The following is a 25,151-nucleotide window of genomic DNA, read 5'->3' as shown; positions in this document are numbered from 1 at the left end:
CCAAATTAATAACCCTCACCCCCAAAGCACCCCCAGGGAGGGGCCGTGTGCAAAATATTTATTTCTACTCCAAAAAAGGGGAGGGGTGGGCGGGCAGCGCCCCCCACCCCCATCCCAAAACAGCTTTTGAGGGGGCACCGAGAGCAGCGCGGGGCCAGGGGGACACTGCGGGCTCCGCTTCCCCCTCCCCCCCCCACCCCCCGCGGACGGTTCTTTTGGCATAGAAAAATAAACGGCTCCGCGTTGGGCCCCGCTATTCCCGGGGGGGAGGGGGGCGGGGGGGGCGACACAGACGTTCGGGGAGCCCGGGAAGGGGCTGCGGGGGCCATTCCCAGGGTGGGGCTCTGTGCTGACGGGGCTGAAGCATCCTTCACACGGGGGGGGGGCACGGAGGGGCCCAGCGCGGTCGCTAGCACCGAGGGGGCAGCCCGTCCCCATGTGCCGCGCGGGGACCCCCCCTCCGCCGGGCCTTCGGCCATCGCTAGAAAAAGGGCATCTATAGGGCGGGCAAGACGGGGGGGGGTCCTTAGGGCGGGGGGGGAATCTGTGCCCCCAGGAGGTCGTAGGCGAAGATGTTCCAGAAGACGGCGAAGAGCAGGAAGGTGCCGTAAGAGAGCAGCACCACCCACCAGCCGCACTGGTCCCGCAGGCTCTCCTCGTAGCTGCGCAGGATGGTCAGCCCCATGCTGATGCCCACGATGGCCCCCGCCAGGTGTGCCATGAAGCTGGGCTGCGGGCCCGAGGCGGGCAGCGGCGGCGAGAAGCGGAGCCACACGGCGCGCCCCACCTCCGAGCTCACTGCGGGACAGCGGCGGTGGCATCGGAATCCCCCCCGGCGCTGCTGACCCCGCCCCCGCCCCCGCTGGCCCCGTACTCACTGCACACCAGCGCAAGCACCATGCGCAGCAGCTTGTAGGGGCAGCGCATCCCGGCCCAGTTCTGAGGGCGGACGGATGGGTGGGTGGGCGTGGGGCACCCCGCAGAGCTGTGCCCCGTCCACGTGGCGTGCCCCGGGCCCTGCTTGCCGGCCGTGCCAACCCAAAGTGCCACCCTCCGGTGGCATCACCCCTTGATGCCCAAACCGCGTTCTCACCCCAATGGTCTTAACCCCCGTGATGCCCATCCCACGAAGACCACCCTACGGACTCACCCCAGGTGCCCATCCCATGGTATTCACCCCACACTCTCATCCCATGATGCCCAACCCGTGGTGACCACCCTACCATCTCGCACCATGATGCCCACACTACGATGTAACTGCACAATCTCACGCCATGACGCTCAGTCCATGATGCCCACCCTACAATTTCATCCCATAGAACCAACCATATTACGTCAACCCCGGGGTGCTGTCCCACCCCATGACACCCACCCCATGATCTCACACAACGATGCCTACTCCATGCTGCCCACCCCATGCTACCCACCCTGCAGTCTCACCCCACGGTGCCCACCCAGTGATGCCCACCTCATTACGCCCGCCCCACGACCTTACACCACGGCACCCAACTCACAACGCCCACCCCACAACCTCTCCCCATGACACCCACCCCCTGGTGCCCACCCAGGGATGCCCTCCTCATGATGCCCACCCCGAAACCTCACCCCTCGCTGCCCACCCCCCCGAGGTGCCCCCGCTGCTGACCATGACGACGTTGGCGAGGTGCGCCGAGCAGAGTGCATACACCCCCCCTGAGCCACCAACCAGAGGTGCCCGCATGTCCGTGATGGAGACGGTGAGGGACCCTGCCACACGTTCCCCGTTAATCAGGGACAGAGGGGCAGCAGGGACGGGGATGGGGACAGGCATGTGCCCACCTGCAAGGACACCGGCCAGGTAGAGGAAGCTGATGCGCAGGATGCCGTGCACCATCTCCAGGGGCACCCCGATCATCAGCTGCAGGAGGGCATTGAACCCTAGCTGCTCCAGCCTGCAGGGGACACCATGGGACACCGTAAGGTGATGGGTGGGATGGGGTGGGTTGGAGGAACACCGCTGAGAGCAGGGACTCACCCCACGTGCATGAACATGTAGGTGAGGAAGCGCCAAGCGCGGGCACGGTGCCCGGGGTGGTAGACCAGGGGGCTCTTCATGTACTCGGGGTGATAGGTCTGCAGCACCCACTTGTTCAGCCGGGCCCCATAGCACAGGAACACGATGATCTGTGGGCAAGCACAGGACTGTGGCTTCCCAGCACTGCAGGGACACTCCCGTCCTGCAGGGGGACATCACCACTGGGGACATCCCTCCCGTTCGCCCCTTGTTTGAGCATCCTGAGGGCACGGGCGCATCGCAGCCAGGGTCACCCAATCCATCCGCCCTGGGGGTGAGCCCCAGGTGGGGATGGGGGCACTACACGTGGAGTCACCTGTCCCTTCCACCACAGGTCTGAGACCCCTCAGGGAACACAGCATCACATTTGGGATCACCCAACCCGCTCTAGGTCTAAGACCCCATGGACACCACACAGCGGCCGGGTTCAGGCACCTGGGTGAGGGTGACAGCTGCCATGAAGACAGGCGGGGGACACGTGCGGTGCTGATAGAAGTACCAGCGCCGGTCCATCTCGCAGGGCAGGATCTCGTAAGCCACGTAGCGAACGAAGCGCTTGTAGAAGCCCAGCCCGGTCTCATCGAGGAGCCCATCCCGGGGCAGGGCTCGCTGCCCGTTGGCGATGGCGCGTTTGAAGCTGCTCGAGCGCTTGCTGCTGATCTGCGGAGAGAGCCTGTGGCCACCGCCGCCACCGCCAGCTGCGGGCACCCTTGCACTGGAGGGTGCCCACCCCACCCTACCCCACCCCACCCCACCTCACCCCACACAGGGTGGCCCCCACCCGCTCCCATCGCCGTGTCACCCCGGCACTGACCAGGTCTACCAGCTCCTGATAGCAGACCTGCCCTTCATCATTGCCCTGTGCCAGGGCCACCAGCATGTCCAGCTTGGCGGGGTCCAGGGGCAGCTCATGGCTGTGCACGAGGCTGGCAAACGTCTCCACGCCGATGAAACCGGTGTTCTCGGGGTCAAGCTGCAGGGAGAACAGCACGGGCATGGCCAGGTTGCATCCCTGGCATAGAAACCTGCATCCCAGCATGGGGACCTGCATCCCTAAGCAGCTGGCAGCCCCGGATCGCTGCCACCCCCTGCCCCTTGCCCCCCCACATCGTGCTGTGCCACGCACAGAGCTGCGCCATCCCCACGGCGAGCCACGCAGCCACCACTCTCCCACTCAGTTTTTCCCCGCCGCCAGCAGCCTGCCAGCCAGGAAGCCATGAAGCCAAACACACGCGTGGTGCTGGCACAGCCTCCTCCTCCTCCTCCTCCTCCTCCTCCTCCTCCTGCTTCTCCTCCTCCCACACAGCTCCCATGCACCTGCATTTTCCGGCTCCACAGCACCTGTGCTGGAGCACCCCACACCAGATGGGCACCCCTTGTCCAATGGATGCTCCATGCAACCATGACCAATAGGTACCCCACACCATTGGGCACCCCACACTACTGGGTGCCCCGTACCCCATCCCCACTGAGTGTAGAGTGGGAGCACAGGGTTGGGCGTAGGGTTGGGTATAGGATTGGGTGTAAGATTGGGTGCAGGGTTGGGGTGCAGAGTTGGGTACAGAGTTGGGTGTAGGGTTGGATGTAGAGTTGGGGTGCAGAGTTGGATGCAGGGTTGCGTGTGGGTTTGGGTGCAGGTTTGGGTGTAGGGTTGGGTGCAGTGTTGTGTGTAGGGTTGGGGTGCAGTGTTGGGTGCAAGGTTGTGTGTGGGTTTGGGTGCAGGTTTGGGTGTAGGGTTGGGTGCAGTGTTGAGTGTAGAGTTGGGGTGCAAGGTTGGGTGTGGGGTTGGGTGTAGTGCTGGGTGTAGGGTTGGATATAGGATTGGGTGTAGGGTTGAGGTGAAGGGTTAGGTATGCAGTTGGGGTGCAGGGTTGGTGTAGGGTTGGTGTGCATGTTTGGATGCAGGATGTGCACGGCATCACAACAGCCACCAATGCACAGAGACAGGGAGCACCGGGTACCCCTTGTCCCCCCACCATACACATGCCACGTGCTGTGCCACACCAGGACCCAACACACATCTTCTCACGCACCGAGCGCTGGGAGTCACTGATGGTTTGGGGGCATCTCCCTGCACACAACGCCGGGGGGGCCCCACCGAGGAGCCGCTCCGTGCCGAAAGGCTGCGGGGCACCGGAGTGACCCCGGCACCGCAGTGCCCAGCAGGGAGCGGGGGACTCGCCCAAGGTCACGGCGACAGCCGGGGGGCGAGAGGGGCATCGCGGACCCCCCGGTGAATCCCCTCCCGGCCCGCGGCGATGCTGCCGGCTCTGCTCGGGGTGGGTCGGGACGCACCGCCGGGGCCGCCGGGAGGTGCCGGGCTGCGGGGCCGGGGCGCACCGAGCGGTACCGCGGCGGGGCCGGATCCTGCCCTGCGCTACGCAGCAACGCCGCTCCCGCAATCAGGTCACGGGGCTCTGAGCCCGCAGCGGGGTTGTCGGGTCCGGGGGGGTCCATCCAACGCCCCCGGCGCTCGGCACCCCGCCGTCCTTCAGGGATCCCGGGGGAGGCCACAAGTGAGCTGAGCTGCGCGGCCTCAGCGGCACCACGCGCGCGCGGTTCGGGGGCACGGGGCACGACGCTCCCCCCTTCCGGAGCCCCCACTCCGCCCCGCAGCCCCCCCCCCTCGGCTCTCACCTGCTCCTGGATGAGCTGCAGCAGGGAGCTCCTGTCCATGCACCCGGCGGGCACCGGGCTCCGCCGCTCCCCCGCGCCCGGGGCCGGCGAGCCGGGCAGGGGAGCGGAGCGGGCGGCGGGGGCGGCGGGGGGGGCGGCTCTCCCCGCCAGCCCCGCGTTGCGCCGGGCCCGGCAGCGAGCTGCGTGCGCCGGGAGCCGCCGGTGGCAGCGGGGCGGCGGCGGCGGCGGGGGCGGGAGCGAAGACGAACGGAGCCGCCCCCGCCGCAGCGCGCGGCGCAGCGCTCCCCCTCCTCGCCGCGCTCCCCCCTCTTCGTCCCCCCCACTCCCCCCCCCCCCCGTCCGCCACCCCGGGAACAGCGGCCGCTCCGCCCCGCACGCAGCACCGACCCCGCGTGCTGTGATGGGCTGCGGGGGGTGAGGCGGCACCGGGAACCTGCGGGATCTGATGTGGGTTCGTGCATCGCGGGATGGGTACCGGACTCTTGGTAAGGGTACCAGTGTCCCAGTGTGGGTACCAGCATCCCGGTATGGGCACATGCATCCCAGTATGGGTACTGGCATCATTATATGGGTACTAGTGTCCCAGCATGGGTAACAGCATCCTGGCATGAGTACCAGCATCCCAATATGGGTATCAACATCCCAGCATGGATAGCAGCATCCCCATATGGGTACCAGCATCTCAGTATGGGTAACAGCATCTCAGTATGGGTACCAGCATCCCAGCATGGATACCAGCATCCCTGTATGGGCACATGCATCCCAGTGTGGGTATGAGCATCCCAATATGGGTACCAGCATCCCTGTATGGGAACATGCATCCCAGTATGGGTAGCATCATCCCAATATGAGTACCAGCATCCCAGCATGGGTACCAGCACCCCAATATGGGTACCAGCATCCCAGCACGGGTACCAGCATCTCATTATGGGTACCAGCATCTCAGCATGAGTACCAGCATCCCAATATGGATACCAGCATCTCAATATGGGTACCAGCATCCCAATATGGGTACGAGCATCCCTGTATGCGCACGTACATCCAAGTATGGGTACGAGCATCCCAATACGGGTACCAGCATCTCAGTATGGGTAGCAGCATCCCAATACGAGTACGAGCATCCCAGCATGGGTACCAGCATCCCAATATGGGTACCGGCATCCCAATACGAGTACCAGCATCTCATTATGGGTACCAGCATCCCAATATGGGTACCAGCATCTCATTATGGGTACCAGCATCCCAATATGAGTATCAGCATCCCGGTGCTGGCACAGGTACATGCATCCCAGTATAAGTGTGTGCATCCCAATGTGAGAGTGTCCATCCCAGTATGTTACCAGCATCCCAGTATGGGGATCTTTCTATCTTATCTACTTACATCTTTCTATGGGAACCTGCATCCCGATATGGAAATCTGCATCCTGGTATGGCAACCTGCATCTCAGTACAGGTATGTGCATCCTGGTACGTGCATCCCAGCATCCTGGTATGAGCATGTGAATCTCAGTATCAGGATCTGCATCGCTGTCCAGGAACCTGCATCCTGGTGCAAGTACCTGCATCCCAGTATGGGTTCCAGCATCTCAGCACCAGGTAGATGCTGCACCTGGCCCAGCTGCCTGCCAGATGGTCCATCCCCATACCCCCCCCCCCACCCTGGGGACCACTCTGCCCTGAAAGGATCCCTCACATTGGCCCCATCCAGCCCGAGTGTGGGCTCCCCAGGACCACATCCCATGGGAGAGATGCCCTGTGGGGTTTAGCCGTCCCTGGGGCTGCTGTAAGGCCCTGGAGTGGTGCTGGGAAAATCCCTTTCCTGCACTGAGACCGCGTTCCTGGTGCCCAACGCCTGTGATGGAGCCTGCAGAGACAGAAATAGCTGAGGGAAGAGCTGCCGCTGGGAAACGGGAGCAGGGAGGGAGGTGGCACAGAGCTGGAAAGCAGGGCCAGGGCCTCATCCAGCAGCCAGGCTTCTGTCTGTACCCCAAATCCCCATAACCGTCCCCAGATGGGTTGACAACCCCTGCCCTCAGGACCCCTCCCAGGCCAAGGACAGCACAGTGACAGGACGTGGGCTGTGAACGGAAGGTGTGTAAAAATTTATTTCATTGTAGAGAACAAAACTAAAACGGCACGGCTGTGCCAGGCCTGGAGCAATGCAGGGCGCAGGGACAGCCCAGAGCTCCAGGGCTCTGCCCCATGGACACACTCCTGGCAGGCAGCAGGACAGAATGGGAATGGAAAGCACAAGGACACAGCCCTATGGGTACCAGGGGAGAACCCCAGGCTGGCAAAAGCAGCTCTGGACAGAGCCAGCATCGGGGACAGTGCCGCTGATGGGATGGAGACAGCGTGGCAGGATGCTTCCTACAAGTGGTGGCTTCTCCAACCCCTCGCTGGCTCCAGGCCACGGTAAAAGTTTAAATAGACAGAGAAAGAGAAGCAACAGGCTGTCCCTCGGTGCTGCGCCAAGCTGCCTGTAAATAAACCTACCCTGAGTGCAGCCTAAGGGCTCTAGTGTCACTTATTTCACCAGGAGCTCCCCCTGGCACAGCAGAAGGTGGGGTGGGAGCCTGGGTAGGGGGGTGTAGAGTGTGGAGCTCCCAGGGACCAGCACGGGCTGGTATCGCTCTTTGGGATGCTGAGAACAGGGGCAGCCCCAAACTCACGCTGGCTGAAATGCCAGCTGGCTGGAGCTGGGCACAGGGGGGAAACAGCTTCCAGTTGTACCAGGAGGTGCAATGCTCAGAGCCTCCTGCTCTGGCAGGGACCCACAGAGGGAAAAACAGGACAAGGACCACATGATGGCACTGCCAGGCAAGGGCATCCTCAGCCTATGTAGTGCTCTCTGGCACTGGGAATACTGGTTGTGGGGGAGAAGGAAGGGATACACAGGCAGGGGAGGAGGGCAGATGGGCCAAGATCCAGATGGGATGGTATTGGGAAACAGGGACTTGGGAGGGGAGCGTGCCTTATAGGGCCAAAGCTGTCCAGCACTGCTGCAGGAGGCAGCCATCCTGACAGCCTCTTTACTGGCACTGCTGGAGACCCTGAGGGCTCCAGGAGTGTCACCCTGCAGAGCTGAGGGCCCCAGCAGGGCCCCCTGCAGAAGGGATGTGCCTAGCCCACGGATAGATAAACACTCGTGTTTGAACATAAAAACAAACGTTAAAAAATCATTAACAGAATAAAAGAAGGGAGTGATCCCTTTGGCTTCCAGGGAGGAGGCCCCCAATTGCCACACAGGCGAGGTGCCCGGGGGGCCAGCGGGGTGAGGTTGGTTGGTGCCAAGGATCCATCCTGCTGGTGCTGGGAACTCTGGCTTCTCTGGTCCTGCAATTGAGGCTGGGGGAGGAGGATCTCCCACCAGGCCCTCCTGGGGCATCACTCAGGACACGGAGCTGGTGGCACAGGGAGGACGGGGCGGAGAACAGCTCTCACTTGTTCTTGGCCAGCACACGGTACAGTGTGAACCCCACCAGGGCGGTGACTGCAGCCCCCAGGGCCACCCGGAGCCAAAAGGATGCAGCTCCCAACTCCACGGCGTTCAGGTGGCTGCAAGGGAAGAGAGGAGAGATGGGTGAGTGATGTGCAAGGAGACAGATGTCGAAACGAGCCTGACAGCTCTTGGGATGGTGTGGTGCAGCTCCAGGGGATAAACCCCATCCGAAGGTGCTGGTGAAGCACTGAGCACCGTGAGGCTCCCAGCCCCGCACGCTGAGCGCCCGCCACGCAGCATCACCATCAAACCCAACGATGGCTGGTGGAAGGGAGGCAGGCTTCACCCTCCCACAGCCCTGAAATAGCACACCAACATCTAAATAATTAGTACGAGCAAGGAGGTACTCATCTTCCTTTCTAGGTCAGGCTGCTTTTACAGCTCCAAGTGCAGAGAGCCCCAGAAGTGGGCACAGCGATACTGGCACAAGGGTGAGAAAATCAGCAGCAGCCACAGCACTGACCTGGGGACAGGGAGAGAAGGGCCCTGTGCCCTCTGATCATACACATTCCCTTCCTACACACGTGCTGTCCTGCATCGCTGTGCTCCTCTACGATGAGAAAACACGCATCCATTATTCATTCTCCACTAAATCAGGAGGAGAAGAGCCAATCCCTGGCCCTCCATTACGCTGTTATTTATTTATACCAAATACCCTAAGATATATAAAGAATATTTAAATTTTAATACTGCAGAGAGAAAAAAAAAAAAAAAAAAGAGCGTTGGCTCTAAAAATAAAGTTGTTTATTGAAAAAGCTAAAGGGAAAACCACTCACTGGTAATCCCATCCTGTCCTCCAACGCACCCACACGCTCTCCTGGAAAGGGCAGGGCCCCCACTGTGCTGCTCAGCCCCTTTCAGGAGCAGCTCCTTCCCAAAGCAACCTGAGGTCCTGCTCCTCTGATCTCTTTTTCAGCCTGATCCACCTGATCAGGAGTAAAACAGCCACCACCTCCTCCCTGCAGGCGCTGGCACACTAGGCTGGCTCCTCACCTTTCAGCACTTTTTTATCTCAGCCTTCAAAAAACAAAGATCCTGCCATCAGAGCTTATCCAATAAATCTGCCAGAGGGCTGCACAAGGCAGAAGACAGTCGAGTCCCCTCCGCCCTCTCAGATCGGGGAAAAAAAGTGGCCCTTTTGTTCCCATTAATCACGTAAGCAGATGATATCAAGAGCTTGGGAGAAACCACGGGGAAGGCAAGGAGGACAAGCTGCAGCCTCCTGCCCTCAGCTCCCAGCCAACACCCCCCCATGGCACAGATACTAACGGGAACGTGGCGGCGGTGGCCAGCTTGGTGTAGATGGCGGTGCCGGGTGGGCCCTGGCTGTGACAGGAGAAGAGGAATGGTGGTGGGAGGCAGTGCTTGTAGCAGAACTCAGCAGGGGACAGCCCGGGCTGCTGGCTTGCTTCTGGCAGGTCTGTCTTGGAGGCCACAAAAACGCAGGGGATCTGGCTGTCCATGTAGTGTTGCTGCAGGCAGAGGAAGAAGGCGAGGGGTGAACAACTGACCACTGCCCTATGGATCTCCAGGGAGGGAATCACAAGGGTTCCCCAGCCAAGAGGGGACCAGCGCTTCCTGCAGGTGTGGGTTCTAGCTGCAGGGCAGGGGAAGGCTGCTCCTGTACCCTCCTGGGAAATGCAGGGTTGCCACTCAAAGGCTGATGTCCCCCAGGGTGCCTGCACTCACCTTATAAATACTGGCACAGTAGCTGAAGGATTTGGGGTCACTCAGGTCATAGATCAAGCAGGCAACGTCGCAGGCTGCGTCCGACGGCTTTGTGAACTGCGTCTCAGCACTGACCTCGTGCAGCTGGAGCAGGAAAGGAAGGGACAGGGGGCACAGCACTGCTGTGAGGAGATGGGGCTGGGTCTCGCATCAACACACAGATGATGCAGTGTAACACAGCCACAGGCCCAGCACAGCACGTGGGTGCTGCAATGGTGCAATACGGGTGGACGCAGCCCAGCCCTGCTGCCTGCTGCTGTGCCCAGGCAGACGTAGCAGCAGCTCCCCCCTCTCCCAGACTTACTATAAGGTACTTTTCCTGGCCGTTGACTTGCACAGTGTTGATTGTGTAGGGAGATGGCTCTCCTGGGTTCTCCCTCTGGGCCTGCCATGGATGAAAACACCATCTCAGACAGCAGGGAGAGTGCTTAGGGGAGGGAGAGCACTTCACGCTGCTCTGATCCCTGCGGTCTAACAGCCACTGCCCTTGAAAGCCAGCCAGAGTCTGCCACAAGACAAGGGCCGTTAGCAACGAGCAGGGAAAAATCAGCATCACCTTGGTCAGATCAGGAAAGGAAGAGCCTCTCAGAATCCTTGGGACAAGCAGAGGGAGGGGACCCACAGCCTTACGCAAAATAAAGGGGCAAGAGCCACGGCGTGGAGGGGTGGTGCAAAGCCCTGTGCTGGGACGCTGGGTCTGGCCAGGGCAGGGAGGTGCTGGCACACAGCAGATTGCTCAGCAGCCTCACGCTCTGCCTCCTGCTCCACCAGAGAGGGGAGCAGCCACTCACCGCGAGGCTCCTGCCGAGGAAAGCCTGCAGGAAGGCAGACTTGCCTGCGCCCCTGGCTCCCAGCACCTTGCATAGGAAGACATTTCTCTGGGTCTGGCCTTTCTCCAGGTCAATCCTCTTCTCCCGGGTCACTGGCAAGAGAAAGGGCAGGTGAGCACAAGGAGGACACCGTGCTGCCAGGAGGTGAGGGCACTGCTGTACCTGTGAGGGCCTGAGTCTGGGAGTCCTGCTCCGAGAGGATGGGGTAGCCCAGGTAGCCGAGGCACTCCAGGCAGTGCCGCACATCCAGGTAGGCTATGAGGCTGGAGAGACAGAGAGCATTGGGAAGCTGGTCAGGGGGATGCTGACAAGGTCAGCAAGCACTACGTGATGGGAATAACAACGTGGGAGAGGGACTGAGCTTACGTCCACTGGCAGAGAAATCCATGCAGGGAAAGCAGGCCTTTATCAGTGGTGCATACCGTGTTGTAGAGCTCAGGGCCCCAGGGCATGCAGGGGAAGACACTGAAGAAGTTCTGCAGCTCTGCAGGAGAGAGGGCACCATCCTGGTCCTGCCAAAACAAGTGGAAGTCAGCAGCTGAAACAGGACGCTGCCTACATGAACATGGCAGTTCTCTACAGCCATGTCAAGCGCTGTCAGGGTCCCCTCTCTAGGGGTCCTGGCACACTGAAGCCAACTCATTTCCTGCTGCAGAATGACACAGGGATCTTTTCAATAGCAGACATCAATTGCAAGCAAGGCCAGAGCTGCGTGACTGCGCAAAGAGCCTGAACCCCAGGGACACTCATCACTGTACAACCAACAGGCGCTGCCAGAGATCCCCTCTGGCAGATTCTGTTCTGTGACTAAAACTGGAGCCACCACCAGCCCCGCCACTGGGAAGGACCTGTTCACATGCACCCTGCAGCCCCGAGCTGCTGGTCCTGCCACACTGCAGGCCTGTGCTGCAGGGAAACCAGCCTGAGGTCTGCAAGCAGTCGCTGAGCCCTGCAGACAACCACATGCCAACACAGCAGCCTCAGGGTAGCGTGCCACAGGGCCACACCACAGAGGATCTGCTGGCATCTAGGCACACAGAGACATGTTTTGACTCAGTGCTGCAGCTCCCATGGAGCTGCCATACCCCAGATGCATACCAACGTGTAAGTAATTAGATCACATGCATGCAGATCCAAGACGTCCCCTTCCCTCACTCTCCAAAGAGCCAGAGTAAGGCACAAATCAGTTGCTTTCATTCCCTCTCAGCAGCCCAGCAGCCTTTCCACGGGGCTGCTAGCTGCGTGGCCACTTCTGCTTGGTTTGTGGCTGCAGGCCAGCAGCTCTGATCGCTTTCCCTATCACCCTGTGTGCTACAGACAGTCACAGTACAGGGCCGATGCCAGCTCAGATCCCAAAAGCCCACACTTTACCACGTGCTCTTTGGACAAGGGTGGTGACCCCAGTCCCATGGCCCTGACGTGCAGCTAAAATCAGGTATCTGCAGCTCACTGCGACCACCAAAGCCTCAGCAAGAAGCTACACACGGCGCACTGCACACCTTGTCATGCTTCTCGAAGAGCCGCTGCAGGAACTGGTAGCCCAGGTGGTTGAGCTCCGTGGAGCAGCCAGGGGGCAGGCGGAACCTGCCAGGAGAGACCCAAGTGAGCAGCTCCAACACTTCCTTGCTCCCTGAACGAAGGGCAGTGTGCCAGCGGGTCCTCTGCAAAGCCACGTCTCAGCCAGAGCACACGGCTCCACAGTCCCTCTCTCTGCCCACGGCCAGTGGTTGTCCCCAGGCCTGCTCCCTGGCTTTAGGGAGAAGGTGCTGTGTGTGTGGAGCAGGCTCCCCTCGGTACATCTGCACCACCCAGCAGATCAGGAGCTGACGAGGCCTTTGCTTAGCCTCACACTCAGGGCTGCAGAAGGGCACAGCTCTAGACACGGTGCTTTCCATCAGTACAGGCCCTGCTGTCTTCCCCACTGCCTGCTCTCTGGGGAGAAGATGAGGCAACTCACAGCCAAAGCCTTTCATTACTGCCAGATCACCACCTCCAGGGTGGCAGGGAGCAGAGAAGAGACAGCAGCTGCAGAATCAGCCAGGAAGGCTATGCTGACTGCTCACGGCTCCTGACAGCTCAGCTCAAGCAGAGACAGAACAGCCTTCAAAAGTCCCTTGTTGATGTCAAGGCAAGTCAGGGACAAGCCTTCACCGCTCTGTTCTTTGCCCACCTACACCACAGCCAACAGCACAGTTAATAGCTTCAAGGCCTTCACATTATTGCCAACCCCCAGTTCTCAGCTCGTGACCATAGGGAAAGGTGAGGAACACGAACACGACTGTAAGCTCAGGGTGCAGATTCAGCCTCAGCTGAGCAGTGCAGCAGATGCCAGGGTACCGAGCTGTACACCACGGCCTTGTCACACCCTGCCTGCCCCACTCCACGCCAGGATACGCACTGTGGGTACAGATAGTCATCCGTCAGCTCCAGCTCATCATCGTAGCCAAAGCGGCGAAGGATAGTCCATGTGGTCTCATGCCGGCCCCTCTGGATGAAGAGCGTGTTGAGGAAGAGGAAGCCTGTGGGGGAGAGATCAGGCAGCTCAGATAATGGGGGCCAGGCTGGGACTCAGCTTCAGGGATCCACATCTCAGGACTATGCATCCACTGGAAAAACGGTGCTTGGACAGAGAGCTTTACATGGCCATAGCAGACTCAAATTTGCTTTGGCAATGGGGACTAATTAGGCCTGGATCAAGATCCAAGAGGCTCAGCCTGAGCACAGAGCCCCTTTGCAATATGCTGAAGGAGGTGGATCCATCCATTCTTTGCAGTGAAGGAGCAGGGAGTCCCCATGCTGTTACCATTTAACGTCAGGCCACTGTCCTGCACTCCGTCCGTGGTGTTCTTCCATACAACCATCTTCACATCCTCCAAGGCCTGGGGAGCCAATGGGTTTCCAAAGCAGGACTTCTACCTCCCAAGAGAAAGAAGGTCATCATGAGACAGCACATGGACAGCAGAACCCTCTATCTCACTGGCATCCAAGAAGGACTGGGAGATACTGCAACTCCACAGCCAACCCTACCTGAAAATAGTTGAGTTCATCATCACTGAGGATCTGGTTATTATCTTGGTCTGAGAGGTTGAAAATCCGGGTCAGCGCTCGTGAACACGCAGGTCTCAGCTGCAAGGGACCAACCACGGTGACATAAACCAGAGCACTGTATTCGGTGTGGATCTTTCTTCTGCCTCCCAAACCCCAACGGCACAGAGCCCTTCCTGCACTGGCTGGGAGCATGGTTCAGGTAGGCCAGCACCACAGCCGTGCCAAAGCTGGAGGTCAGAAGCATGACAGCCCACAAGGAAGGTTTCCCTTTGACTCTTCCTACCACACAGTCTGGAGCAGGAGGGCTCCTGCTCGTATCTCTGGCCAGTATACTCTCATCTAGCTGCACTTAGCAGGGAGAGCTGGCTCTTTCCTCCTCTGTTTGCTCCCCCCAGGGTGCTGCTTTCCCCTTCTTGCTATGTTGGCCCAAACCCTCCACATCCTTCCCGGGGGTAAAAGGCACAGCACCAGCCTGGAGCTCTGTGACCCCACAGGTATGATGGGCAGGGACTCCTCCAGGAGCTGTGATCAGAATCCTACCTGCTTCTCCTCCGGGTCATAGAGGGGTGCAGTGGGATGCAGCACAGCTTTCTGGGCATAGTAGAAGAGCTCAGAGATGTTCTTGAGGTTCTTGGCAGAGCACTATGGATTCAAAGGAAGACACAATGCTATGAGTGGGCAACAGGCTTGTGACAGTGGGGAGAAGGAGGTTGACAGGAGCTCTCCAAGCCACCATCAAAGCACAGAACAATCTTTGTCCAGCATCAGGAAAAAAACAAAAGGGAAACCTCCTGCACACACTCAGGCTCTGCTGTGCCCACTCCACAGCCCCAGAGCCAACAGGGGCTGTGTGCAGTTCCAGCACTATTTACAGGGCAGACACCAAAACCCACTCTGTGTGGAAAGCAAAGCACATAAAGCATAAAGCACAGATCCTTGAGGCCCAGACTGAGGTCGTTCTGCAGAGCAACACTAGCAGGGCAGATCCCCACAAACACAAAGGCTCCCCTGGTTCACACCAGCTCCTACCCTCGTAGAGGCTCTTCAGAAACACTCAGGTCCCTCACCTCCACACAGGTCTCAATCTCCGAGAACTGGTTCATGATGGGCAGGATGACTTCCATGGAGCTCCCCATCTGCAGGTCAGACTTGTTTCCAACTAAAATAATGGGGATCCTGGGGGAGAAAGATGGTGGGGGTCAGAGAGCACGAGTGGGGCCACCCCTCTGCCAGCCTCAGCTGGGCTCCAGCTGTACATGTTGCTGCACAGCCGCCCAGGGAGCCTCCCCGCCTTCCTCTGCAAGGTCCAGAACAGCTTTCCTGCTTCCTACGGCTGGGAGCATCCATCTGGAGAAACAGACTGCCTGATCCTGCTTACGCTTTCACCCAGCAGCAATATGTTCAGGAGTTTTTAATCCAACACAGCAGCCTTCTGCCTAAGCGACCCACATGCAGCCTATGACTTCTGTGCTGCCATCCTCCCTTAGCAGCCTCCTCTTCTTGTCTTGTCAGTGAGACACTAAGGTGGGGGGGAGGGGGGAAACCTTCTCCCGTGACCCTCTGACTCAGCTAGACCCACAAGGGAGAAAAGCCCCACATCCTTCTGCTGCAAGTGGTCTAGCCACCAGTTGCATAGCTGGCTCAATCTGAGCAACCCCCACAGGCAACAAAGGCCCCGCAACCTCCGGAATCATCCAATTCTGCACACAGTACCTGGCACCCTTTTCAGCTCCCCCGTTCACCATGGGGATCCATTTTGTGCGAATCTGCAAGGCAAGCACAGAGAAAGACCTGTGAGAGCAGACTGGGGAGGGAAAGGCAGCTCCCAACACACACGACGTGGCTGTCAGCAGGGCCCTGCAGCCATCTGCTCCCCAGCATTCCCCCGCACCAGCAGGCAGAGCATACCCAGGGATGCTGTGTGCCAGCAGAAGGATGTGACAGGCCTGTTGCCTCCAGCACAGGTGGACAATTGCCAGCGTGGGAGCATGCCCAGGCTGTGCTCAGCCTGTCTCTGCTTGCAGGAGTCCCAAACCCCAAAACCTCTGGAGGTCTGGGTGCATTTCAAGGCTCCCAGAGGTGACACGTTACCTTCTCGATCGTGGCTTCCTTGGTGACATCATACACCACGCAGACCACATTGGCCTGCAAAAGAGAAGCAGAAAGGGGGTGAGCAAAATCCTGGTGCTTCCACAACAGCAAGGAAGCCTTCCAAGCTCAGGCAGCTCCAGCCCCAAATGCTGCCACTGTGCTCGCACTAAAACCCAGCAGCTGTGGTTTAGAATGCGTGAGCAGTACATGCAAAACCACAACACACATGCTCCCTGCAGGCTCCTTGGGAGCTGGACAGCATCAGCTATAACCTCAGCTGTCTCGTGCCAGCACACAGAATCTCCCTTCTCAGCTCTTGGCACAGCACGGATGTTTTTCTTCACCAGACAGGCAGAAAGCACGTGGCAGCTCCCACCCCTGCTCCTCCCTGTATGTAAGACCTCCGTAAAAGAGGGGAGGGCACACGTGTGGCCATGCCAGCCACACCACTCAAGGCCATATCAAGTGAGACAGGGTGGCGGCAGCACACAGAGCTGCTCAGCCCAAGCCTAAGGGCAGGGCAAAGGCAGAGGAGCCCTTTGACCACAATGCCTCACTGCTGCCAAACCCCAGCTCTGCAGCGAGCTGCCAGGAGCACAGCCTCAGTTCTGTGCTTCAGGCCCCATCCTGCTATCACCAGCACACCCACCACCATGCCGTGCCCTCCCAAGAGATGTTCTTGAGGTGCCACCCCTGTGCCAGGCAGCCAGGGTCCCCTCCTCCATTTGGCTGTGCATGGGAACCACTCTGTCCCCTCAACTCCTCACTTCCACACACACAGTGGTCTGGCAGTCACTGACCTCCCCTTCCCAGCCCCGCACAGACAGCACTGACGCTAACACTGCTTGAAGCAGACAGAAGGGATCACTGGCCCTTTCAGGGGAGAGTTTAGTGCTAATCCCAGGGATGCACAACGGTTTAGGCAGGATTTCCTGGAGCCGTTTTAAGCATCTGGATGTTCCTCCTGTCTGGGTAGAGGGAGCAGGAGCCCCATGCCCCTGGCCCACCTCCTCAGCTGTTAGATGCCAAGGTGGAGCAATGGAATAGTTTTGCTGTGAGATGCACGGGGGAGAGAGAGCTTTGTTATATACAATCGAGAGGCCGTCCACTTGAAGAAGCCAAAGTTAATCCCAAAGTGAGAGAGAGCAGCAGGGCTGGTTGGATGGATTTGATCTCCTCCCTGACCAGTATGTCCCAGGGCTCTGGCTCCCAAACCACCGCCTCCGTGTCACTGCTTTATCAGACAGCCACAGGGACCTCATGCAGGAAGCAGAGGGTCTCACCAACAACTGCTGCTCCCCTCCACATCCTGGGAACATCCCAGGGCTGGGAGCAAACCTCGTGCTCAGCAGCCTCCTCCACCTACTTGTCAGCAGCGAGCTGCCCCCTGCTGCTCTGCTGGTGCCTCCCCAGAAGGCCAGGACAAGCCCTACAACAGCTTACAACGCAGAGAAGGATTAAACAAAGTGCTAAACAAACTGCTAGCATTAATCCGCAGATAACCAACTGCCTGCACATCTCTGAGTGGTTAATGGAAAGAGAGAGCAGTCACATGTCACACGCAGGCTGCAGGGCTATGGCAGTGCAACCTTCTGCCCTGCAATGCCCCATCCAGCCCCGCTCACCTTAGCAATCTCCTCTTGCAGCTCATCCTCAGTCTGCTCTGACTCTGGAAGGGGAGAATAACTGTCACCACCCACTGTCAACGCCTGCTGCAGTAGGGGCACCCTTCCCACTCGCTGCAGGTAAGCGAGGAGAAGAGAGGCCAGCAAGGAATAAGGGGACAGTCCCACCTGAGTAGTCCACAATGTGCGTGGGGACCTTCTCAGGTGTGACATCAGCCGGGATCGTGATCTCTTCTGCACGAGGTGGCACCTGCAAAGCGGGCAGACTGCAGTCTGCTGCATGGACCAGCCAGTCAGACCAAGCAACGGTGAGGATGGGAGATGGGTCACTCAGATCTCACTACGTGGCTGCTGCCCAGGCAGACTGACTCTTGCCCGCCTGCTGGGAGCTGCAGCAGGCTGATGTGTGCTATAGCCTGCCTCTCACACAACGAAAGCTGACAGCCTCCCAGCCCTGAGCCCTCCCTGGAAACACAGCCCTGAGTCCCGTCGTGAAAGCAGCATTTCAAAAAAGTCAGGGCTGCCACCCCCACGCTAAGCCCTCAAGTGCCCCCCTAGCTCCAACCTGACCTCCTGGCAGCTGGAGACAGGCTAAGCTGATTGCCTGGGCTTTGCTGTGAAACACAGAAAGGTGCTGGAAACCAGTTGTCCCCCTGCAAGCTTATGCTTCGCAGTGAGTGCTATCTGCCTGCGGGCAGACACTACTGGAGGAGCAGGGCAAACGCTCCCAGGCAGGGCAATGCCCCTTCTGCATGCAAGCTGTGATAGGACGGCAAGCCACACAGCTGGAGGCCCAGAGGGGCACGTGTGGGCAGATTGGAGGCTACAGTGACAGCCCTGCTCAGAGTGCCAAGCCCTGCTGCAGCCACGCAGGAAGGCAGGGGCGGCTCGGCCCCTTCCACGGGCTTTGCTGCGGTGCTGCAATGAGGCTGCAAAGCCCCCGAGGGAGCAGCAGGGAACGAAGCCCCAAAGGAACAACGCGCAAACGGAGACGCCGCACGGAGAAAGCACCGCTCCGCCTCCAAACGCCCGGGGCTGCAGCTGGACACGGCGGTGCCAGCGCTGCCCTGCAGCTCCGCGCTCACCTCCTCGGGGAATTCCTCTCCCACCAGAGCCATGATCAGGGACGTCTTCCCCACCTGGGCTAGGAAAGAAAGGGGAAACGTTGGCACTGCACGGAGCCGCGCTGAGGAGCGGCGCACACCCGGCCTCGGCGGCTGTTCCCGGCCCGACGCTGCAGGGCCCAGCGCCGCGCACCGAGCCCTTTGCACCCGCACCGCGGCGAGCAACCGGCGTCACCGGCCTCAGCGTGGCGGGGACTGCGCCACCAGGAGCCGAAGCCTCGGGCGGCCCGGCCCGGCCCGGCCGCTCCTCCCCCCCCGGCCCCGCTCGCCGCCCTTACCCTCCCCCAGCAGCAGGATCCGCACGTCCCGCTTCATGGCGGCACCGCCGCCGCTCCCGGGGCCGCCGCCGCCAGCGCCGCTTCCGGCCGCCAACCAACGAGTTGCGGGGACAGAGCGGCGCCGCCCGGCAGAGCGCCCCCTGTCGGTCGGAGGACTCCCCAGCCGCCGCCTCGCGTTTCGTGTTGTTTTATTACCAAAACAAAACCAAAAGGAAAAAAAAAAAAAAAAAAGAGCAGCAAATCGCGCCGTAAAGAAACACCACAGCAGTCCCGGAGCGTCCCACGGCCCGCCGCAGGGGTTGCGGCCTAGGAGGGGGGTCGGGGGGCTGAGCCGGGGCCTGGCGTGGAGCCGCAGCCCGGCCCGGAGTGAGGCCGCCCCGCCCCTCAGGCGCCCAGCAGCTCCCAGACGAGCACGGCGCTGTGCGAGGCCGTCAGCAAGCGGCGGCCGGCCGGGGCGAAGCGGCACAGGTGGACGGCGTCGTCGTGGCCGGCGTAGTCCTGGGGGAGGCCTGCAGGGCAGCGCTGCAGCCGGAGGAGCCGCTCTGTGGGGAGACACACTGTGGTCAGCGGCTGAGGGAAGGCGGTGGTTCATCTGGAGAAGGCTCAGGGGAGACCTTATGGCTCCTCTGCAGCTCCTGAAAGGAGCCCCAAAGCCCATTGCTCCTGCCTCTTACGTAGGGTAGGATATCAGGTTGGGTTCTGCTCAGAAAGAGCAGTGCTGCACTGGCACAGCTGCACAGGGAGTGATGGGGTCACCATCCATGGAGGCGTTCAGAACTGTGGGGAGGTGGCATTGAGGGACGTGGGCAGTGGGGATGGCAGCAGTAGGAGCGGATGATCGCAGTATTCTTTTCCAACCTTATCGCTTCTATGATTTTTCCCTGCCTGGCACTACCCCTGCCTTGGAGCAGGGCAACTACTTCACTCCCAGGGCTGTTGTTGCTGGGACAGCACGCCTGGGGGACAAGCAGAGCCCACAGCACTGGCTGGTACTCACCGCTGAAGCCGACAGCCATGAAGCGTGCTGCAGGAGACAGGCTCAGTGACGTGGCAAAGTATGGCAAGGAGATCTTCTCAACGACCTGTGCTCCGGCAAGAGAAACACACCAACATCTCAGAAATGAGCGGGCAGCACAACAGCTGCCTAAGTGACACCTTCAGGAGGGTAAAGGGCTCCTCCATGGGGAGGCTGACAGATGCACAACCTCTCACTCCAGGCTCAAGAACCTGCCAAAGGCATTCGCTTTCAAGAGGTGACACAAGAATTTAAAGACTGTTAGCGGTCCCAAAAGCAAACTCCTTCCCCTCCACAAGCTGCACCAGCGACTGGCAGCCTGCCCAGGGGCCTGGGGCCACAGCTGGAGTTTCTGAGTGAAAAGCTGCCGCACCGCCCAGCTGCTTGCTGAACCCACTTCACCCCCTAAGGCTTGCATTACTTGCAGCCCTCCTTAGCAGGAGGGGATACTGCACTGGAAGCTGTCATTTGGGTCAAGAGGGGATGCAGCTCTCCCCCTGCAGAAAGAAGGGCTCATCTGTAAGCCCCTACCTTATCTTGCAGGCCCTTCAAGGGAGATGGGGAGCACTGCCTCCCCTCTATCTCGTTCAACACAGCCATGCGACAGCAGAGGAGCACACGCTGCCTGGGCATGGTGCACAGGGGGGGTACAAGTACCTGTTTCTTGCGCAGGCTGTAAAACAAGGCTTCCTTCTGCATCCCAAAGCCAACGTAGACCAGGGTACCGTGCTCCCAAGGGCAGAACGCAGCCAGGCTGGGTGGCAGGCTGCCAAGACCCTGGCAAGGGAAACCAAAAGTAACCAAACTGAGGCTAGCTTTTCCAGCCCAGTACAACATGGGGAGCAAAGGAGAGCACAGAGCAGTACCAGCCATTGGGCTGTAGGTATACAAGCATCAGAAAATTCATATGATAGAGGCTGTTTTCTCCCTCTCACACTGCCATCTCAGCCGTGCTCACTGCAAGGAAACAAGGAGCAACAACACACTGCCATGGAAACCTGAAGCGTGTTGTTTACTGTCATGGGAGCAGGGCACACAAGGGTCCAACATGCAGAATTTCCACCAGGGCATTCCTACGTGGGCTTGAATTAATGGGCTGGATTAATGGATTAGTTTCAACACAAGCAAATACAGCCCAAAAGATACATCATTAGTATGGGATGCAAGATCAGTCCTCCCCACATTCACCGTAGGGAGACCTGTAACATCCTGGGTGGTGCCTGGGCCTGGAGGCAGCAGGTGAGGCCCAGAAAAGCCCCCTTGCTCTTGCATGCCAATGTCATGTGCACAAGGGGCCAACTCCATGGCCTGTCCCATACAGAACCCCTCCGTTTTCTAGCAACATCGTCCTGCTCAAATCCCTGCCTTTGGCTGGTCTGCAGCCAAAGCATTCTGCAAAGCAGCAGAGACTCGGGGCTTGAGCAGCTGTATTTGGCTTTATTAACAGTCACTGGGCTCCTGTTTCAGGATATTCACGCTCATTGGGAGTGTCAGTCAGCAGGATGCTCATCATTAGGTCTCTCTTCTGCACGCTGCCTGTGCTCAGTTTCACACAGAACAGGAGTATCAGCTCCGTGAATGCAGCTTTTTCTCTTCCTGCTCACAAAGTCAGTGCTTCCCAGTGGTTAAGCAGCACCATGCGCAGCTCACACTGCCTGTCAGCACCTCAAAGGTGCATGAGTAAGATATCCCACAAGCAGCAGAACCCATGGAGATCACTTTCCTAAGCAGACTCACTGTTTGTACCCATCTTTCTCAAAGCCTCGAGGCATCCCTCCCCTCCTGGGTGACTGAAACAACACACGTAAACACACTGAACCGAGCTGACAAGACAGTTCCACGTGAGTTTGGATGGGGTTGGGATGCTTCAGCATCCCATTTAGTGCTGAAGAGACTGGGGCCGCACGGTGCCAAGACAGGGACATGAGTGGGGGAGCAGCACGCTCACCTCGGGGCTGGCAGGAGCAGGGAAGCTAAGCCAGTCAAGGAGCTCACACTTATCCTTCAGCCAGTCGGAGGCCCAAACACTGACCCGCCGGTCTGAGCTGGTAGCCAACCACAGCTCACCTCCTTCCACCCCAAAGTCGTGGTACTATGGAAGACAAAAGCAATGTTATGGCTCTTGCAGTGCAGAAGCTTTAAAGAAAGCTGCTAGCAAGAACTGGCAGAGGGCATGACTTCGTGGGAATACAAGGGATTAATGCCAGGATTAACCTCCTGGATTCTCTCATCTGAGCAGTGCTTAAAGTCATTTATCACAATAAAATAGGACAAGGAAGCAGTGATTGCAGAGCTAGCAGCAAGCTCTGGGCTGAAAGCAGAAGAGCAGTGCCTGGCCAGAACAATACAGATCTCTTCCCTTGGACACCTCATCTGAGCATCTCCTAGGAGACTGCAGATACAGTACGTGTTTCTACACCTAAAGCAGAGGAAGACCTGCTAAATCTACAATCACCAGGAAAAAGAGCTTTGCAGCCTTCTGCAGATTTTGAAGTCAGAGAGCTTAGGCAAAGTTATTGTCATCTCAGGAAGTCACAAAGAGGACAAAGAGACACTCCATGAAGAGAAATAGAAAAGAGATGCTAAAAACGCCCCACTGTTGGACTAATAAACCTTCTGGCTTTGCAGAGGAATCCTACAAAGAGATAGATACACACGCAAGGCCAGGCTGCTAAGGAGTGAAGTGGGGAAATCACATCAAGGCTGTTACTGGGGGCATGGGCTACCCTCAAGGGATGCTGCTCTTGGAGGGCCCATAGTGCAGGCCATCCATGCACACCGTGTCTGCAACAGCCACCAAAGGTTGCCCACTCTCCCAGGCAACTTGCAATGCACGTGGCTTTCCTCCACTGAAGCTACCCCTAAAAAAAGCCCAACAGAAGTTACTGGAGGTGCTGGGCCTAAAGCAGAGTGAGACAACCGACCCAGCCAGGCTGCTGCTCCCTCCCACAGCACAGGGAACTCACTGCCACGCAGTGCTGGCACACAGAGGCAGGTTCCTACCTGCTTCCTCGTGCACTGGAGGACGGTGATAGCGGAACCTTTGTGGTCAGCAAGGATGCGGACGGTCATTCCGGTGCGAGGGCTGCTGACAGCCACCATTCCATCCTTGCCCCCTGATAAGATCATTTCTCCTGTGGTCAAAGGAGAGAAGAGAATGGGATACTTCTTATAGGAGTGTCTGATATCACGGGACAGCAGCATCCCAAAACACCCGAAAGGTTGGGAACATCTGAATTAAGAGCTGGGTAAGATAAGAAGTTTCAGGGACACACACTGTATCATATCCAAACAAGAGCCAATGCAGCTTGTAAACAGGAAGACAAAAAGGAATGTTTGCTGCATCCAAACTACTTGCTTGTATCACTGCCAATATATCTGCCAAAACCCATTTACCATGTGCTCTACTGACAGGTCTGCCAAAGCCCACTGGTATGAGCTCTCCCTGGGCCCAGCTTTTTGTGCAAGTTGTTGGAGGCAAGACCCGTGCTTGGGTAACCCTGACAAAACCAAGCTGTGCTCCCCAGGCAACATCCCTACTGTAACAACAAGCAACCTCACCGTCCGTGGAGTAGGCAATTGCTGTCAGTGCAGTGGCATGGGGGTGCATTTTCAGCTCCATCTCTGTCCTGGAAATGCTGAAGACACGGATGGTGCCATCACTGTACCCTGCCACTACATGCTGGCTCTCAGCTTCCCATGAAAAGCTGGGGTGAGGCTTCCAGGCCAGGCAATGGCAGCTCTGCAAAGGAACCAGGGAAGGGAGATGATGACAGTGCAGACAGAAGGACTGTGCACAGCAAATGCACTGAAGGCTCCACCTATGGGTATTTCTTCAGCTTCAGGTTGGTCTGTGAGGACACAGCGGTCCTTGCAGTCCAAAGCAGTTAGACTGCACCCTCTACCCAGACAAAAAGACTGAAGTGCCACAAAGGATTACCTGGTTCAGCACTTGAAACTGTACCACCAGCTCCATTCTGCCCAGGGACCAAACCCTCACACTGCCATCTTCTCCACACGTGGCACAGAGAGTCTCATCAGGACTGAAGGACACTTCGGTCACCTGCAGCAAGGAGGGAGATGGGGAACAGGGGCCCTCCAAATAACACAGCCTGCAGCACATCAGCCCCTCTGTCCCTCCCATTCCCCAGGACTCCTCCAAACGTGATGTCCCATACGTAAAGGAAAAGGAGCTGCTTCATTGTTGTGCTTAGAAGAAATTTGGGGCTGACAGCTAGGCAGTGCAATGGAAATCATTAAACCTAACCACTAAGCTAAACCAGGCACTACACAACATAAATCTAAGTCAAAGATCTTCTGCCACTTGACATCTTCTAGTTTAGACCTTCGTGTTTTAGGCAAAGAAAACTCTCCATTACGGATGCTCAGCTAACAGACTGCTTCCACACATTGCAGCACTCCACAATTAAACCTTAGTGACTCTGCCAGCTGCATTTTCCACTCCAGCAGGAAGAACCACAGCTACTCACAGGCTGAGGCTGATAAACAGCTAAGGCTGAAGCAGCTGAGCATGTGAATGCCTGGAGCACAGCGCCTTGGGCACAAGCATCATGCAGAACACCCGCTGCTCCACAAGGCAAAGTACACCGTCCCCGTCCCTCAAACCTTGCTTTTGTGGCCACTGATGAGCCGGATGCTTGTGCTCTCCTTCCAGTTGATGTACCACAGCGTTCCTGCAGTGGTGCCCACAATTCCCATTTCTAAAGAGTCATCGAAGGCCATGCTGACTATCGTCCCATCCAGGGTGATCTCATGTTCTAGCAGGACTGAGCTAGGCCTGGAGGAAGGGAAGATCCAAGAGGGAACACTCAGCTACTGGAACAGACACTGCCTCCTTTAAATGCAATCTTCTAGTACGCACAGTGATGTATTTAGAGATCAGTAGTTCAGTGGGGTGCTCTGAATGCTGAACAGTGACTGGTGTTGCACAGAGACCATTGTTGATTGGAAAGAAAACACGGGATGCAGAAGCATAAAAGAAGAAACAAAGGCAGTTCTTTTAAAGGAGCTTCTACAAGCCACTGACTTAAACTCCGCCCATTTCCAATACCAAGAAGGTTGAGCTGCTGTTAGCAAAAATCCAATATAAAGGTCCATGCAGGAAGAGTCAGCAGCGAAGGGATGGAGAGGAAAAGGTAAGGACGAAGAGCAGCAGCGTGGCTGTAGGCAGAGCTCACACACCTGTGAGAAGCCACCTTT

General features: G+C 58.3%; 3 protein-coding genes across 10 annotated transcripts in view; all 3 read right to left on the bottom strand.

The window, feature by feature from the left end:
• Positions 1-61: 61 nt before the first annotated feature.
• On the bottom strand, positions 62-4,777 carry RHBDL1 (rhomboid like 1). 2 transcript variants are annotated; one of them, NM_001278725.2, is made up of 8 exons: positions 4,691-4,777; positions 2,868-3,026; positions 2,489-2,713; positions 2,015-2,163; positions 1,819-1,931; positions 1,646-1,746; positions 879-939; positions 507-798 (listed from the first exon to the last, which is right to left on the bottom strand). In NM_001278725.2, exons 1-8 carry the CDS (start codon positions 4,727-4,729, stop codon positions 527-529), a joined length of 1,119 nt encoding a protein of 372 aa, NP_001265654.1. In that variant the 5' UTR covers positions 4,730-4,777; the 3' UTR covers positions 507-526. The 2 variants fall into 2 exon arrangements, with proteins under 2 accessions (XP_015150159.1, NP_001265654.1); XM_015294673.4 differs by lacking the exon at positions 2,489-2,713 and having other exon boundaries at positions 62-798; positions 4,691-4,763.
• A 2,000-nt stretch (positions 4,778-6,777) lies between these two features.
• RHOT2 (ras homolog family member T2) lies at positions 6,778-18,995 on the bottom strand. Of its 5 annotated transcripts, none has more exons than NM_001080866.2 (19): positions 18,917-18,995; positions 18,600-18,658; positions 17,683-17,764; positions 17,515-17,558; positions 15,890-15,943; positions 15,512-15,564; positions 14,866-14,974; positions 14,339-14,440; positions 13,778-13,876; positions 13,554-13,662; positions 13,149-13,269; positions 12,250-12,334; positions 11,117-11,262; positions 10,913-11,013; positions 10,712-10,842; positions 10,225-10,305; positions 9,882-10,004; positions 9,462-9,664; positions 6,778-8,248 (listed from the first exon to the last, which is right to left on the bottom strand). In NM_001080866.2, the coding sequence occupies exons 1-19, from the start codon at positions 18,951-18,953 to the stop codon at positions 8,131-8,133; spliced, it is 1,857 nt and encodes a 618-aa protein (NP_001074335.2). In that variant the 5' UTR covers positions 18,954-18,995; the 3' UTR covers positions 6,778-8,130. The 5 variants fall into 5 exon arrangements, with proteins under 5 accessions (NP_001074335.2, XP_015150154.2, XP_040503366.1 ...); XM_015294668.4 differs by having other exon boundaries at positions 18,600-18,653; XM_040647432.2 differs by lacking the exon at positions 12,250-12,334 and having other exon boundaries at positions 11,173-11,262.
• A 267-nt stretch (positions 18,996-19,262) lies between these two features.
• The window catches only part of WDR90 (WD repeat domain 90), a 28,007-nt gene continuing 22,118 nt past the window's right edge, over positions 19,263-25,151 (bottom strand). For all 3 annotated transcript variants that reach the window (XM_040647729.2, XM_015294689.4, XM_046900735.1), the window contains 8 exons: positions 24,558-24,729; positions 23,872-23,994; positions 23,493-23,673; positions 22,935-23,065; positions 21,880-22,023; positions 20,589-20,708; positions 19,914-19,998; positions 19,263-19,458 (listed from right to left, as the gene is read on the bottom strand). In XM_040647729.2, coding sequence (XP_040503663.1) covers positions 19,301-19,458; positions 19,914-19,998; positions 20,589-20,708; positions 21,880-22,023; positions 22,935-23,065; positions 23,493-23,673; positions 23,872-23,994; positions 24,558-24,729 — 1,114 coding nt within the window. In that variant the 3' untranslated portion in view covers positions 19,263-19,300. The remainder of the gene's footprint in view (positions 19,459-19,913; positions 19,999-20,588; positions 20,709-21,879; positions 22,024-22,934; positions 23,066-23,492; positions 23,674-23,871; positions 23,995-24,557; positions 24,730-25,151) is intronic.

The sequence above is a fragment of the Gallus gallus genome, chromosome 14 (assembly GCF_016699485.2).
Source record: "Gallus gallus isolate bGalGal1 chromosome 14, bGalGal1.mat.broiler.GRCg7b, whole genome shotgun sequence".
NCBI lineage: Eukaryota > Metazoa > Chordata > Aves > Galliformes > Phasianidae > Gallus > Gallus gallus.
The sequence above is the reverse complement of the archived record's forward strand: the minus strand, read 5'-3'. Positions and strand labels throughout refer to the sequence as shown.